Source organism: Meleagris gallopavo, chromosome 25 (genome assembly GCF_905368555.1).
Source record: "Meleagris gallopavo chromosome 25, MGAL_WU_HG_1.1, whole genome shotgun sequence".
NCBI lineage: Eukaryota > Metazoa > Chordata > Aves > Galliformes > Phasianidae > Meleagris > Meleagris gallopavo.
Window position 1 is genome coordinate 4,648,858 of NC_139428.1, and position 14,189 is coordinate 4,663,046.

The 14,189-nt window shown below is 44.6% G+C and overlaps 1 protein-coding gene across 4 annotated transcripts in view; it reads left to right on the forward strand.

The window, feature by feature from the left end:
* Window positions 1-14,189, forward strand: part of CSMD2 (CUB and Sushi multiple domains 2) — a 232,676-nt gene that overhangs the window by 23,510 nt on the left and 194,977 nt on the right. For all 4 annotated transcript variants that reach the window (XR_014879599.1, XM_085208652.1, XM_085208653.1 and 1 more), the window contains one exon: window positions 7,603-7,715. Coding sequence is in view for 3 of the 4 variants with exons in the window: in XM_085208652.1 (XP_085064778.1) it covers window positions 7,603-7,715 (113 nt within the window). In the remaining variant the exon portion in view is untranslated. The remainder of the gene's footprint in view (window positions 1-7,602; window positions 7,716-14,189) is intronic.

The following is a 14,189-nucleotide window of genomic DNA, read 5'->3' on the forward strand; positions in this document are numbered from 1 at the left end:
GTTTCTCAGGCAAAGCATCTCTCCAGTCAATGCGTATTTCTCTTTTATCAGAATTAATGAAAGACTACAGGAGATGATACAATCTTACTAGATCATTGAAGATACAATGAAATTGTGGAGTGCTATTACTTGCAGACTGAAATGGAAAATTGACAAATCTGCAGTGCCCATTGACTCTAATTCATTACGCTCCTGTTGGGCAGCAGACGGTGGGCTGTGACGCCCTTCAGGCTCTCAGAATTGTGTTTTGGTGTGGCACAAAGCTGCTGACGTCTGGTCTTTTTTCTTAGGGAGTATAATTGTCTGTTTGCAGTCTCAACTGTGCAGAAGACACAAAAGCTTCTGCTGTCCAAAGGTGCAGTAATTGCCCTGACATCTTCAGTTACTTGATAATACACAGTCCTGCAGCTGATTACTGCTGCTATGGTGGAATTAAAGGGTTTGGGAGGAAGAGAAATATTTCCCCTTGAGCTGTTTGGTAGCTGTTGTCACCAATCCATGTGCAAACTGAAGTGTGAAATGTTGTCTTAGCATTTCTTACACAGATTTTTTTTCCACTGGAGTTGGGTCCTTAAGCTGTGCAGGTTTGTAGCACGACAGCCTCATGCTGGAATTCTTTGCAGTCCATGTGTTTGTAGCAGAGGAGAAGTGTGGAAGCAGAAGTGGCTGATGCAAAGTGAAAGCTGTGATGCTGCTGGGACTGAGGTTTTTTGTCTCCAGTGCATCGAGTGTTCCTGGAGATGAGATCTCCTCTAAACACCACTATTTATCTGCATTGTTCATCTCATCTCTGCTTGATACTCAGGATTCACTGATGGTGCAGGTGAGCAGAGAATTAGGTATGACGTGAATCAATACTTTAGTCTTTTTAGATAGATCTTCATAATCAGAAACTGTTTTTTTGTTTCAGGCTGTCTTCATCATCCAGCACATCTGAGAATCACATTCCTTACTAACCTGTTTTGTTGGTTGGTTTTTACTGCATTGGTTATGAAGGCCAACTTGCATCACTTGTTTGTGCCATTTGGATGCTTCCCTTTAATATAGGTTTATAGAAAGCAAATTTCTACTGGTTCCTTCTTTCTTATTGCTGTTAAGTTTCATTACTGTGTACAATTACAGATTAAACTCTAAGGAGCCATAGCTGTCCTCTGGTCAGTAGTGAGGCTGCAGTTTGTGGCCATCCCCAGGAGGATCAGAGCTCACCACTGAGCTGCTGTCCTGGGGTCACCTGGGCAGAACAGTTCCTGCCTTCTGCTGCTGCTTAACATTCACTTGGGAGAAGTGAAGGTTCTCTCTGAAGACAGATGTCTGAAGCAGAGCTCAAACCCTGCTTGTGTATGCGTCAGGAGTCGGAGGGATGCACAGAGCTGGCAGCTGAGACCCAGAGTCACTCTGCATGTCAGCTTCAGCTCTTCACAGTTGTGTGGCTTTGGCTTCTGGAGATTCAGATGGGGAGAGCAGGAGGAATAGGGCTGCATGGCTGGTAAGTACCGATGCTAACAAAGCCATAATTAAAGTTTTTGCTTGATTATGCCTCCATACACTCACCCTCCTGGATGCCCAGCGTGCTCTGGGATTATTCACGTGGCTAAACAGGCAGGCTTTCAGCCTTAAGATACATTGAGCTCCTGCTCCTGGAAAACATAACGTTCCCTGAGAATTCCTTGGCTTTGTTAGCTGCTGGCACTTAGCAGCAAAAGCCTGTCTGTGCTCCTAGAGGATTTATGATAGCAATCCCTTGGTCTCTGTTAAACGGTGAGGTTAGAAATGATACTTGAGGACACAGCTCAAGTTGCTGTGCTCCCGGGGCATCAGCAGCAGCATGCTGCTCCATCAGGGCGATGCTCGTGCTGTGCTCAGTGTGCTGCATACACAGACACAGCTCCTGCTGGAAGGGACTGAGAACGGAGCAACTCCCATCAGCAGATACTGAGCAAGGGAGCCTGTAAGGGCAGGTGATGTCCTCCTTGCGCAGCATTTGTTGTGGTTGCTTTGCTTTGTCCTGCAGGAGCCTTTTTGAATCGTTGATGGGGATCTTTTTGGGAAACGAAGTGACTGCCTGGGGTTGAAAATATTTTCTCTTTTTAGAATGTGTTTGTACCAATGCCCAAAAGGGAAGAATATTCTCTTGACATTATTGATTGCAGTGCGTACGTTCTTTTGGCTAGAAAGATAATTTACCATTCCATCTTCTTGGCTAGATAGAACTGATCGTCAGACTCTTTTCAAACTGACATTTTGCTGCTCCAGAAAGAGAACAGCCAAACTCACAGATGCTTGGGCAAAGACCTTCTGTGTTGGATGGACAAGAAATGAAAATGAAGCAAAACACCCACTCACTTTATGAGCTACACTCCAGTTACAGCATTGTTGTTCTTAGTGGTGTCTGCAGTTGTTGCAGGGTGACCCAGAGCCTCTTCAGTTCAAGCCAGGAGATTGAGTGCTGCTGAACCTGGAGCTCAGAAGGAACATACGGGGTCAGCAGGAATTGCCTACATCATGGCTGGCTTTTCTGAGGGCATGGTGCGGGGCTGTGCCTTGTGCTGCTGTGATCTCACCAGCTGTCCTCCTGGGGAACAGGCTCAGAAAGCAGCCTGAGAATTTTTACATTCATTCCCACATCTTTCCCACACTTAAAGTTATTTTTGAGCATCTGTATCTGTTTAAAGTTCTTATTCTTTAGGGCACGTTTATTTTTCCCCCCACAACATGCAGCAGAAGAACTAATGGTGTGAATATTGGGGTATTTACAGCATGCCCAGTATGCTGATACTTGATTTTCATCAGCTGCATCACATGCATCATTGAGTCCCCCAGCAACTGGATTTCACACCCCTAACGACTCGTTCTGAAGAAAGTCATAAATAACCCAAATCTGCCAACTTTTGAGTTGACACTGCTGAGCCTTACTTGGTTTGTGGCCAATCTTGTTGCTGTTTGCTCAGAATATCAGATCTGATTTACTGAAAGGTTACTAAAATTTGGTGAACCTTTCTGATAATTTGTGCTTTTCTTCTGAGTTTGAAATAAGACCAGAGATACAGCTGCCAAAGTTTGCTTGTTTCTCTGTTATCTGAGGAAGTTAAGGCAAAATGTGCATGGAAGGGATGTGAGAGGAAAGCTGTGAACTTAGGAATTTTCTACTTTTTTTCCATATGGTGGAAAAATGACATTTATTGAAATCTGATGCTTAGTTCCTGTTCACAGCTTGAGAGCCATGATGGCCCCATGTATTTGAAATGGCTGTGCAGGCTTTAGGCCCTATAAATAATACTTTTCTAGTGGGAATTCACCCAAAACTCATTTTAAATGAGCACAGAAATCCATCCAGGCTGGAATTTATGAGCCCTGCGACTGTCCCTGGAGACCGTGTTAGTTAATGAAGCCTTTGTCAGTGTCAGAGGTAAGCAGAGGACTCTTGTGGCTTGATGAATTATCCTTGGCTTGGAGAAGGAAAAATGCAGTTGCTGCTTAAGTTATGTTGGCATGTGGGGGTTGATTGTATCAAGTTAGATTGAGGGCTGTTTGCAAAGGGCAGGTAGACTTCCTGAGAAATCAGGGCGTTGCATTTGTCAGTGGGCAGGAGCCGAAGAGATGCACTTTGTGCTGTCTCAGGAAGAAAAATACAGCAGTGCATTGGGTCTGGTTGAGCTTGACTCCAAAAGAAAAGCATCTTGGTTCCAGACATAAATCATGTCTACAGTTTGTAGAAGTTGTGTATTAGAGGAACGCCAAGATGGTCTCCATCTCTTTCCATTGACCACTTCACCCTACAGCCACCACAGCTGCTCTGAAATAAAACATCTACTTGTGGGGATGTCTGTGGTGGGGTTGGGTTGCTGTGGATAAATTCCCTGATCTCTGGCATCTGTTCTTTTATTCTTTTTGACATAGTCCATGAAGCAGCCCACGAGGCAGCCTAGAGGAGGATATTTGTTAGTCACCACTGACTTTAAATGAGGCTCTGTTTCTTGTTTTCCTAAGGCTTTAATATTTAAACACGCACACGTATTTCTGAAGGTGGTCTTCTGGCAGCAGAATGCTTGCACATTGGTTTCATCAAAATTGAGAAAGTTGTTGGTGTAAGATGAACAATCTTTCACTTATTTAATCTCCAAGGTAGTCTCCTTGAAACTAGTGAGTTCCCTCGTAGTTCTGTGTTTACATCAGCCAGCTGTCTAACTAATGCTAAAGACATGAAATTCAACTCCAGGTCAACGGGAAGCTATTGGGCTTTTCCTCTTGGCACCAGTTGGTAATGGATCAGCTTTGTACATCATGAACTCTCCTCTCCATCGCCTGCGTTGGCTGCTTGGTGAGCAGGAGCTCAGTGCTGGAGGACTTGCTCTGATTCCCCACTTAGTTTTCCATAGAGCAACTCGTGCTCTGGAGTGCTTCCTTAAGGCAGTCCCTTATGCCCAACTTTACTTGAAAACTGTCCTGGGGGTAGCCAGGGGGGTCAGACCAGCCCACATCTTGTTTTGACTGAATATGGTGAAGAGAGTGGTTCATTTGATGGGAAATTTCTTTAATAGGTGCCTTCAAATTAGATACAGGAAAAAATCACTGAAGTATGGTGTAGTGTAATTTAATGCTGGTTTAAACGATGCAATCCAATGCATTTTCATTAGATGTTCTGAGACACTTCTCCAGCATTTATGCTTTGAAGGCTGTTGGATTGCCAGCTGCAATAACTATTTTGATTGCAGTCTGAGCTGATGGTGGGCATCCTACCAGAAAAATAATGTGCTCTGTTTTAATTATGGCACCTGCATTCCAAAACGGGAGCCTGCGTCACAGTCTGTGATGTTGCTGTACTTGGTACAGTGGAGCAGGACAATATGCAACAGGTGGAGGTGGGCACGTGAGCAGAGGGGTTTGGTGCTGCGACCTGCTGTGCACTTAGCTTAGCAAGTGGTGCTTCTGGCACTGCTTTAGTTTGGTTCCCCACTGTAGGAGCAGAATGAAGCCAATGGAAAACACATTGAAAAGCTCACACAATCAGCGTTGGCCCCCAAGCAACTTAAGGGGATAATGACTCAGTAATCCATTTGGCCAGAGATAAAGAAGGAATGGGAGATAATTTGTGCTCTTATTACTGCCCTCACCTTCTTGTTCCAGCCCTTAATGAAAACAAGGAACAGTGTTTGCTGCTTTTCTCTCTCTTGTTATTGTGTACATCTTTTTTTATTGCCACGCTAAATAACGGCGATGTCAGAATGACTGTTTCATGCACGAGGCCATTTGGGAATGACTTCATATTGTCTGCAGACACGATACCCACGCTTTGAATTTGCCTGGGCTGCAGGTTTAGGCAGGAGGTGTGGGACTGGAGGGATGTGGTGCAGGCTGGGCATCTCCAGGCTGAGGACAGCAGTGCTGGGGCTTATGGATGGCATTTAGGCAGAGCCTTGTTAGTCAAGTTCCCATTCCTTGAATACTGCCTGTGCTTCTACGTGGAGAAGATGAGGACATCAGATGGGAGAAGTCAGCTGTACATGTTGGTTGAGGGGTTAAGAGAAAAGTCACAACTTCTCTGACTGCAGGCTGCTTCTTGTGGAGGGCAGGTGGAATTTTGTGGCATTTCTCATGCAGGCTGTCATTGTAGAAGACATGAAAATTAGCTATAGAAAGGATAGGAGTTGCTGCATAAATACTTGATCGAGGCACAGTTTCCTGCTTCTTCCTAAGTGTAGCCTTAGCATTAATGGGGACATTTCTGATATCTTGTGTGAAGGGCAGGATGGCATTGGTTGCCTTCTGAAGTGCCTCTTGCTGCTGTTCCAGGGGTAACTCCTACAAAGGAACATAGGAAGCTCAGGACATGAAGAGATGGTTGGGTTGGGTTTTTTTTTTTCCTTTTTTTTTTTTTTTAAATACAATTTCTGGAAGTCCAGGGTGCCCATGGAAACATCTTAAACAGTGTGGAATCTGTGGAAAGACTGAGGCCAAACTTCTGCTAGAATGTCATGCCCTCGTGCACAGACCATTCTTCTCTTAAGCACCCTGTAACTGCAAAGCATGAATATGTGCTTAAGGGCAATTTTGTTTCAGGTAGCACTTAATTCCCATTGTCTCCTCTGGGACGTGTGCACTTGCTTACAGGTAAGCAGACATGTAAATGTTGCCCTGAATTAAAATCAACATCTGCAGAGTGGAGTCGTCTTGGTGCGCGCTGTGAGCTGAATCCAAGATGCAGAAACCTTCACTCAGAGAGGACAGATCTGCTCGAAATAAAAAGCACAGACTTTTGGTAACTGATCCCCAGGAAATGTTGAAGCAGTGTGTGCTGGTTAGCTGGGAAGAAAAACCACCAGGTTCTGTTTTCTGTTGTATGTTTTTAGTAGAACTGATCTGTGTGTTGCTTGGTGTTTTTGGGAACGTCTGGGTCTCCATTAGCCATTGCAGCTAAGTTGCACAGTAAAACTCTGGCACTCTCCTTTAATTCTGTGCACAGCAAAACTGTCTGAATCCTAAGAAAAAGCTGGTAATAAACAGCAGCAATTGTTCTTTCAGCTTGTGTAGACAATAGGTTTTATGCTGGGAGCTGGGAACTATTTCTTTGCTGACATCAAATCATCTGCCATCATTGGCAAATGCACGAATTTTGCCAGCAACTGAACATTTTTGCTTTAATAAGGTTCCAAAGGCAGAGCATGTCAGCTTTCATTAGTCAGTTCAATCTGTTTGACATAAATATTGGAGCTCACCGAGTTGGGGATGGAGTAAGAGCAGTGAGGGAGGTTCACTTATGTCTCTGTAAGTTGGCTGGTGGCAGATTGAAGGAGAAGCTGCTGGCCTGGGACTGGCTGTGCTGGCCTCTGGTGGCCCCAGTGCTAAGGGTTGTTCAGTGATATAGGAGGTGAATGGAATAAATCTTTGTAGGTGTACTTTGTAAGGCATCACTCGTCTGTGTTGCAAGCATCTTTCTCGTGGAAAAGGAAAAAAGATGTAAGTGCTGTATAAAAGATATGGGATGAGCATCTGTGTGTGTAAGAAGGATTAAGCTTTCTTTTACAGCTTTCTCTTACAGCAGCACGTTTATACCTTATGTAAATCTATTATGTAAATCACCTTAGCCTTGTGTGGGGAGATGGATTATAAGTTATAAAACTGTGATTGTTTGTAAGGAATGTACATTAGTTCTTGGGCTGTGTCAATATAGTAAGAGGGATTTGGTGTCTGCCATCTAATAAAGCATTACAAATAAAACATTACAAAAGAAAGTTTTGTAATAAAATCAAGTTGCCATTTAGCTCTGAGTCTGCAAGGGGGAGAGCAGAGACATGCATGTATGGGAAGAGGCATTTCTGCAGTGTTGTGCTGGATGGAGAAGTACATGAGCAATTCCTGTGGAAAGCCAGGAGGGGTTGCAAGCCCAGGATGGGTTTGCCCACTGTTAGCTGAACAGCTGTGTAATTGACTCAACCTCTGCATGTCCCTTCCAAAGGAACTGTTAGCCATTCTCCTTCTAGCTCTTGGGATTTCCCAGCCCTTCCAGGCTATGCTGTTTTGGCCAGGTGGCAGCTGCCCTGCTTGTTGCTGTGTGGGGAGGTGAAGGGCAGTGGTGAGTGTAATCTTCCTCTTGATTTCTTCCAGGTTAACGGGTTTCCAGCTGCCTGCTCCTATTGTGAGTACAGGGGTCGTGCTGTCCTTGTGGCTTGTGAGTGACTACGCAGTCAGTGCTCAAGGCTTCCAGGCAAACTATGAAGGTAAGTGCCCAATGCATACCTTGAATCATATGTGCATCCTCTTACTGCAGGATGAGAAGCTGAAGTGTGGAGTTCATACCACAAGAAGTGTTTATACACCCATGTGCAGATGCTTAATCTGGGACAAAACACCCGATTCAAATCTCTCACCCTTTACAAGGGGAAATGTATTTTTCTCCTTTGCATTTGTGCTTAAAATCTTAGTCCAGCGGCAACACCAGTGACTGAGGCAGGAGTGGAATTTGGCAGTGGGATCCTCAAGGCTGCAGCCAGTGGAATTTACAGCTGAGCTCATGGGGAGCGCAGAGGAATGCAAAGGATGTTTAGAGGTTACAGCATTTTTTTTTTTTTTTCCTTTCTTTGCTTTTTTTGTCATGCATCTCTTCCATCTCTCCTGGAAGTCATGAAATACCTAAAAGAACTGTTTGTCCTCGAAGGCAGATCGTGGCTGCGTGAGCTGGGGCTGCTGTAAAGGACAGGTTAACCATGTCTAAATTGGAGTTACATTTACGTTAATTATTGAACCTAGAATGTTGTCTCTGTCCCTGTAAATGTTTTTCTTTGGAGTCTTAAGTTCTGAGCCTTAATGGTAATTTTTGGTAATGAGTCCTACTGGCCAATTACCCAATACATTAAACCAAGCGGATGCCTACATTTAGATGATGATTTGCGCTCTCAATGTTTTCTGCACTTGACAATTGTTCAGGTTCAGGAGAATTCTGTTTAAATACTTTCTAATTTCTGTTTAAACACTTTGCTCTGCCTTGAGGCAGCGGGTGCTTTGCAGAGAACAGGGGGGTTTTATTACTTGCAATGGTTGGTGTTGCAGCAGGTGTTGTGAGCAGCCTGGCACCGCTGTGTGCTGTTGTCCAGCTCAGAGCAGGCTCTGGTTGTTCACAGGGCAGAGGAGGAGAAGCAATCCCATCCCATTCATGGGACCTCTGGTAGAAGAAGTCCACCATTATGCTTGATAAACACGACAGCTCATGGCTCCCAAATTCAGTGACAGAGAACAGAGCTGTTTTTGTACTTTCCTGACTTTGAGAATTCTTTTTTTTTTTTTTTGCCATTTAGTTGCACGGCTCTTTGCACTCTCCAGCCTATTGCTGGTTAGCCTGGTTGCACCAATTGCACTTTGCCCAGGCAACCCCAGCCATGCTTCTGTGCCACAACTTGTCCTTACTAAGAAGTTCTGCAGATAAAATGTAAATAACTTCCATTTTCATAAAGCTGTGTTCTCCTCTCTTCCCTTTGGTACCCTCGTGCCTGCTCACTGCTTGTGACCTTGCTGCAGCAGGTGTTCTTGTACACAGCCTGCTCCAGGGCTGCCCTTCACTCACATGTCGTAAATTTGCTACGGAGGCTTTAAAGCAGATAAGAGTGCATTTCAGGGGAAAAAATTAATGCTTTTTAAAACTTGACAGAACCACTGAGTGACACAGAGCAGATGGAGGCTCGCTAAAAGCGTGGCGTTGCGCCTTCCTCCCAACAAGGTGCTCGCTATTTAGATTTTTGTTAACTCACAGTAAAGGAGGAGATAAGCCAGCTTTTGATAAGAGGTACATGCTCTGCTGTAGTGCTGTTTCAGCTCATTGGTAATCCACGACTTAGTGAATAGCTTGTGATTCAATAATTCATGCTTAAAGACAGAACAATGCATCAGAGTCCTTTTGGTAAATGGCTCCTTTATGACCTGCTATCAAAGCATGCTCATTATTTGCATCCTCCCTGTAAGCAGGCATTGGGAAATGGTAACAAAAGATCTCGGGAACCCCTTTTTTAAAGAAAGGTAGGAAGGAAATACATACATGGGACATTGAAGCGATAGGAAAACATTGCACTTAAGCTGCTGTCTGCTCTATCCTGGTCTTCTGGGAAGCAAAGAAGTTGAGGTTGGCTTTATCTAAGTGAAGGTCTTATTTATCTAATTAGTATGAGTATGCGTGATGAAGACCGTTTATAAGCAATTTATTGGAAGCAACAAACACCTGCTTATATCTGTGTATATGTTTATTCATTTCTGGCTGCACTTAAGCCATCCACTTCAACTAGGAAAGGAGCACTTGCATGCACGGGTGGCAGAATGCTTGCACTGAGAACACGTAGAGATGCTACAAGAACAGATGGACAGAGCACATTTCTGAGAGCCTGCAGAGCCCTTTGTGAGCCCCAGGTATTGCTGGTGCCAGAAGGGCACTGGAATCTGAGGAACTGCCAGCTCTGCTTGTGTGTGTGCTCCTCTGACTTGTTTCATACACACCTATGCAGTGCTGCAGGATATTCCTGAACTCCCTCTTCCTCTGATTTCCTCATCTTTTTTCCTTTGGTTTGCTGTCTGTTGCCAGCTTGTTTGTTTTCATTGTCTGATTCCTCCTGTTCTCCAATCTCTTGATGTTTGTTGTGATTTTTTTTTTTTTCTTCTATTGATGTCAACTGTTATTTTGAAGCCCAGTATAAACACTAAGGATTTTACATTCATTTTCCTACTGTGGAAGGCAAACAGGCTGATGTGATGCTTCCCCAGCACAGCCTCCTCCTGATGGGTGGAACATCTGCAGCTGGAGATGGTGCTGCTGCAGGGTGCAGAACCCTGTTAGAGGTGCTGGGGGACAGCTTTGGGGACATGGCTGCTGCTTCCAGCTCTGGCATGGGTGTTCTGCAGGATCTCATGTTGGTCCAAGTCTGGTTTCCAAGTTCCTGTGGTGCAAAATAAGGTCAGGATGGCTTCCTGTCGTACACACTGCTCTGAGCTTGCATCCATGGATGCACAGGTGGCATTCAGGAGCTTCTGTATGGCGTGGTGGATGTGGGAAGACCTCACATATGAGGAGATGTGGCTGGATTGCCAGTGCTGAGGTGGATCATTTGGAAGCAGAGTGGGGGCAACTGCTGTAAGATGAGTGAGTGGCAGTGAGAAATGGCCTTGGTCAGAAGGGTTGTTCTTTCAAACAAGCAGTTCTTAAGAAGCTCTACTCCAGGACCAGTGTGTTAGAAAATACTTACATGAAGTGCTTTCATGCCTATAGCAGGCTTTTTTTTTTTTTTTTTCCCCTACAGAACTGTCCCTTGAACTCCATATGATCCAGTTAGCCTTGTTCCCCTCCATCTGTGGGGCAATTTCCCTTTGTGGGTAAACACTTCTCAGGGTTCCCTTGGAGTCCTGTGTTCCATTTTCAGGAGAGCTGTGAGGCAGCAGCCATCAATAAGCAGAGCACAAACTGTACTGGGATGTGAATCTTGACCACGTTGTCTTGTGAAAAATATTCTTGGGGACCGAGGAACCAAAAATGACCGATGCCTCCATTGATTGCTTCCCCTGAAGGATGTCTGAAGCTAATATTAAGGCGCATGCCTGCATTACAGTGTGAAATTAATTGCAATCACGGCTGCCACACACCTGATGAATACGCAGTGAGTTGACATTTACAATAAATTGGGCAAGTCTTTTACAACAAGAGGAAATCGATACGCATTCCACATCACTTCCTCAATAATACTAATAACACTTCATGATGAAGAGAGGGCGGGTTATTTTAGCTTATTAATGTAGGTATAAAATAACATTACATTATTATTTGTAAACCATTACCTCTTGGCTGCCTCACTTTAGTGCTGAGGGGATGAAAAATGGCAGAGGACTTGAGGAAAGATACCCGAAGCTGCTCTTCATCACACATGACTGAAGAGAGCACTGCTATAAAACACTTCTGCCCTGGCTTTGTGCACTGTAGCCACAAAGGCTGGAGGCGTTTCATGGAATCATAGCCACTCAGGTTGGAAAAGAGCACAAAAATCATCGAGTCCAACCATCAGCCCATCCCCAGCATGCCTGCTAACTGCAGCAGCCAGCATCCCAACGCTGTGCCTGGGGGTGTGAGCAAAACAAGAAGACAAGGAGGCATACAGAGGATAGATGATGCTCTAAGACTGCTGGTGTTCTTTTTCCAAAAGCAAAAGTTCATTTAGAAAAAGTTCATTTAGAAACTCAGGCCCTGGAATGAACTGAAGGGTTTTGGACTCTGGACTCCTCTGCTTCAAGAAAATGCTGTGTGATGCAGTGAGATGGAACAGTAGGTGAAGATTTTCCTTCCCAAGACATCGCGTTTGATTACAGCTGCAACAAATTTGATAGCTGCAAACACTGAGTGCCTGATTGAAAAGAAACAATTACGCCTAGAAGAACACTGCTTATTTTAAGAAATTAGAAGCGTTTAAATACAGAGGGAAACAACCCCAAGTAAATGGTACTGTTTTCCTTCATAATAAATACCCTCCTCTTTCTCAAGCACAAATATTTCATTCTTTAGAGGGTGTTGTGCGTACATATTTAGATAATACAATTTAAAACTGGGTCCTGTCCATCTTTATCCATTGCTTTCCCTAAATTTGAACAAGGTTTCCTGACTGTTGTTCTGGATGTGTTGTCACTGTGCTCTGTGTCTCCTTTTTCCCATCTGTCATTTGACTTCACAGTGGCAAATGCCTCATTAATGGAGGACAACTCGGTCTGATTTCTGTCTTTAGCAACGAAGGATGGCAGAGTTGGTGCAAACTGTCCAAATCAGCTTCTGATTGTTCAACTCAGGGCTCCCAGAGGGGCAGTGGGAGCTGCCTGGGGGGTGCAGAGCCATTGGGGTGACCCACACTGCTTAGGAAGTGCTCAGAGCATTTTCTCCATCTGGGAAAATAAATTTCAGGTCTGCCAGCTTAGTACTGAATAGGCTAAAATCTTTAAAGCTGTAACAGAATGTACTTTTTACGCCAATTTTCTTTCTGAGCAAACGCCGCATTGGGTTCATTTAAACATCCAGCTGGGTCCCAGCTCTCTCAGTACCTGAATCATAGCAGAGGCACGCTGGGTGCTTGGTAAACTTCCTCAGTCGGTGCTTTTCTTTCACACCGAGGCAGAGGAATGTGAATCCTGCAGCAAAGCACAGGTTAACCCTTGCTCTGGTGGCAGTGGGAAGGATGGAAGCTCAGGGTGCTGCTCTGCTGCTTGTTCTCCTATGGAAGTTTGCTGTTGCCTCTGTGCTGTAGTTGCAGTCGGAGTGATGGATGAGGTCAGACTGAAGGCAGCTCGTGGGCTGGTTCACTTCCAAAGTGATTTAAGCTAAATGGAATTAGTAATGTTTTAAATATGATCTAAATGCCTACCCAAGGTCTGAATGCAATTCAGCTAATCCGTTTTAAAAATAATTTGCTAATTTTTGCATGTAGCCTACCATATGGAGAAGCAGTGAAGTAGCAGAGGACAGCAGCAGATGAACCAGAAGTTTTCATCTAATTCTAATTGCTCTATTAGAGTTTATTTTGCTGCAGTAACTCGCTTAGAGCACTCAAGCCAGCCAAAAAGATCAGCAGCTGAGATCCTCGGTTGGCCATGCTGGCTGTGTGCACTTGTTGTTAGTGGGTTCACAGCTAAGCTGACTTGTTTGGGTCACTCTGCTGTTTCCCAATGGCTTTAAAAGAACTGATTGTTTTTAAACCAAGCGAGACATCCCCAAACTGCTGTTGTTTTGGGGGTTCGTAGCATTGCACTTCTAAATGCATACAGAGAGTGCAGTCAGAGCAGTGCCAAACCTTCTCAGTCAGCACACCGTGCTGTGCTTTGCTTCCTGCTCGTGCAGTGTTAGCATTTGGAGTACAAGATAAACCAAGACACCAAACGGGCTGTAAGGCAACGTGGTGTTGTCAATAACATTGAGTGGCAGGGTTGTTTTACGCAGCACAGTGACTAGAAGAGAGGTTGCTTCATAATTAGATTTTAAGCATAGCATTGGATTTATTCTGTCTCCAATTAAGTGTTTTCTATGAATGCAAAAGATGTGCTTGGCAATAGGTTTACATATTGTATGGCTTCAGATTTTTGTCTGCTCTTTGGAATTTATCCAGGATTTCTCAACTCTGTAGCTGTGTCCCTGTTTGTTATCAGCTGTTCACAACGTGCAGCTACTGTTTCATTTCATGTACCATATGCATATTGCACACAAGTGATTTTCATACAATCGTAGATTCGTTGGAGTCGGAAGGGACCCTCAAAGGTCATCTGGTCCAACTCCTCAGCAGCAAACAGGGACACCCACAGCTCTGTCAGGTGCTCGGATCCCCTCCAGGCTTCCTGCTGCCCCTCTCTTCTGGCCTGTGCCAGCTCCATGGAGCTGCTGGCAGCCTTGCTGGGATTTGTTCCTTTGAGGAATGTTTGTTTGGTTGTTTTTTTTCTTACATTCAGAACGTGATGCTTTAGACAAATAGCTACTTTCAAAGCATTTTTCAAAGGATAAAACGTGAGTACAGGAGCAGAGGGCTGAGCTCCCCTTACTGCATGTGTTAACACAGGGGCAGGGCATGACCCATTCATTGAGCTGAACTGTGCCCAAGGTCAATAATAGAACTTGCAATGAGGACTGGGTGTTTTCTGCATCTCAGCACCCAGCGTGGCAGCTGTGCCCACTTTATTCCAATTGAAGCACCCCC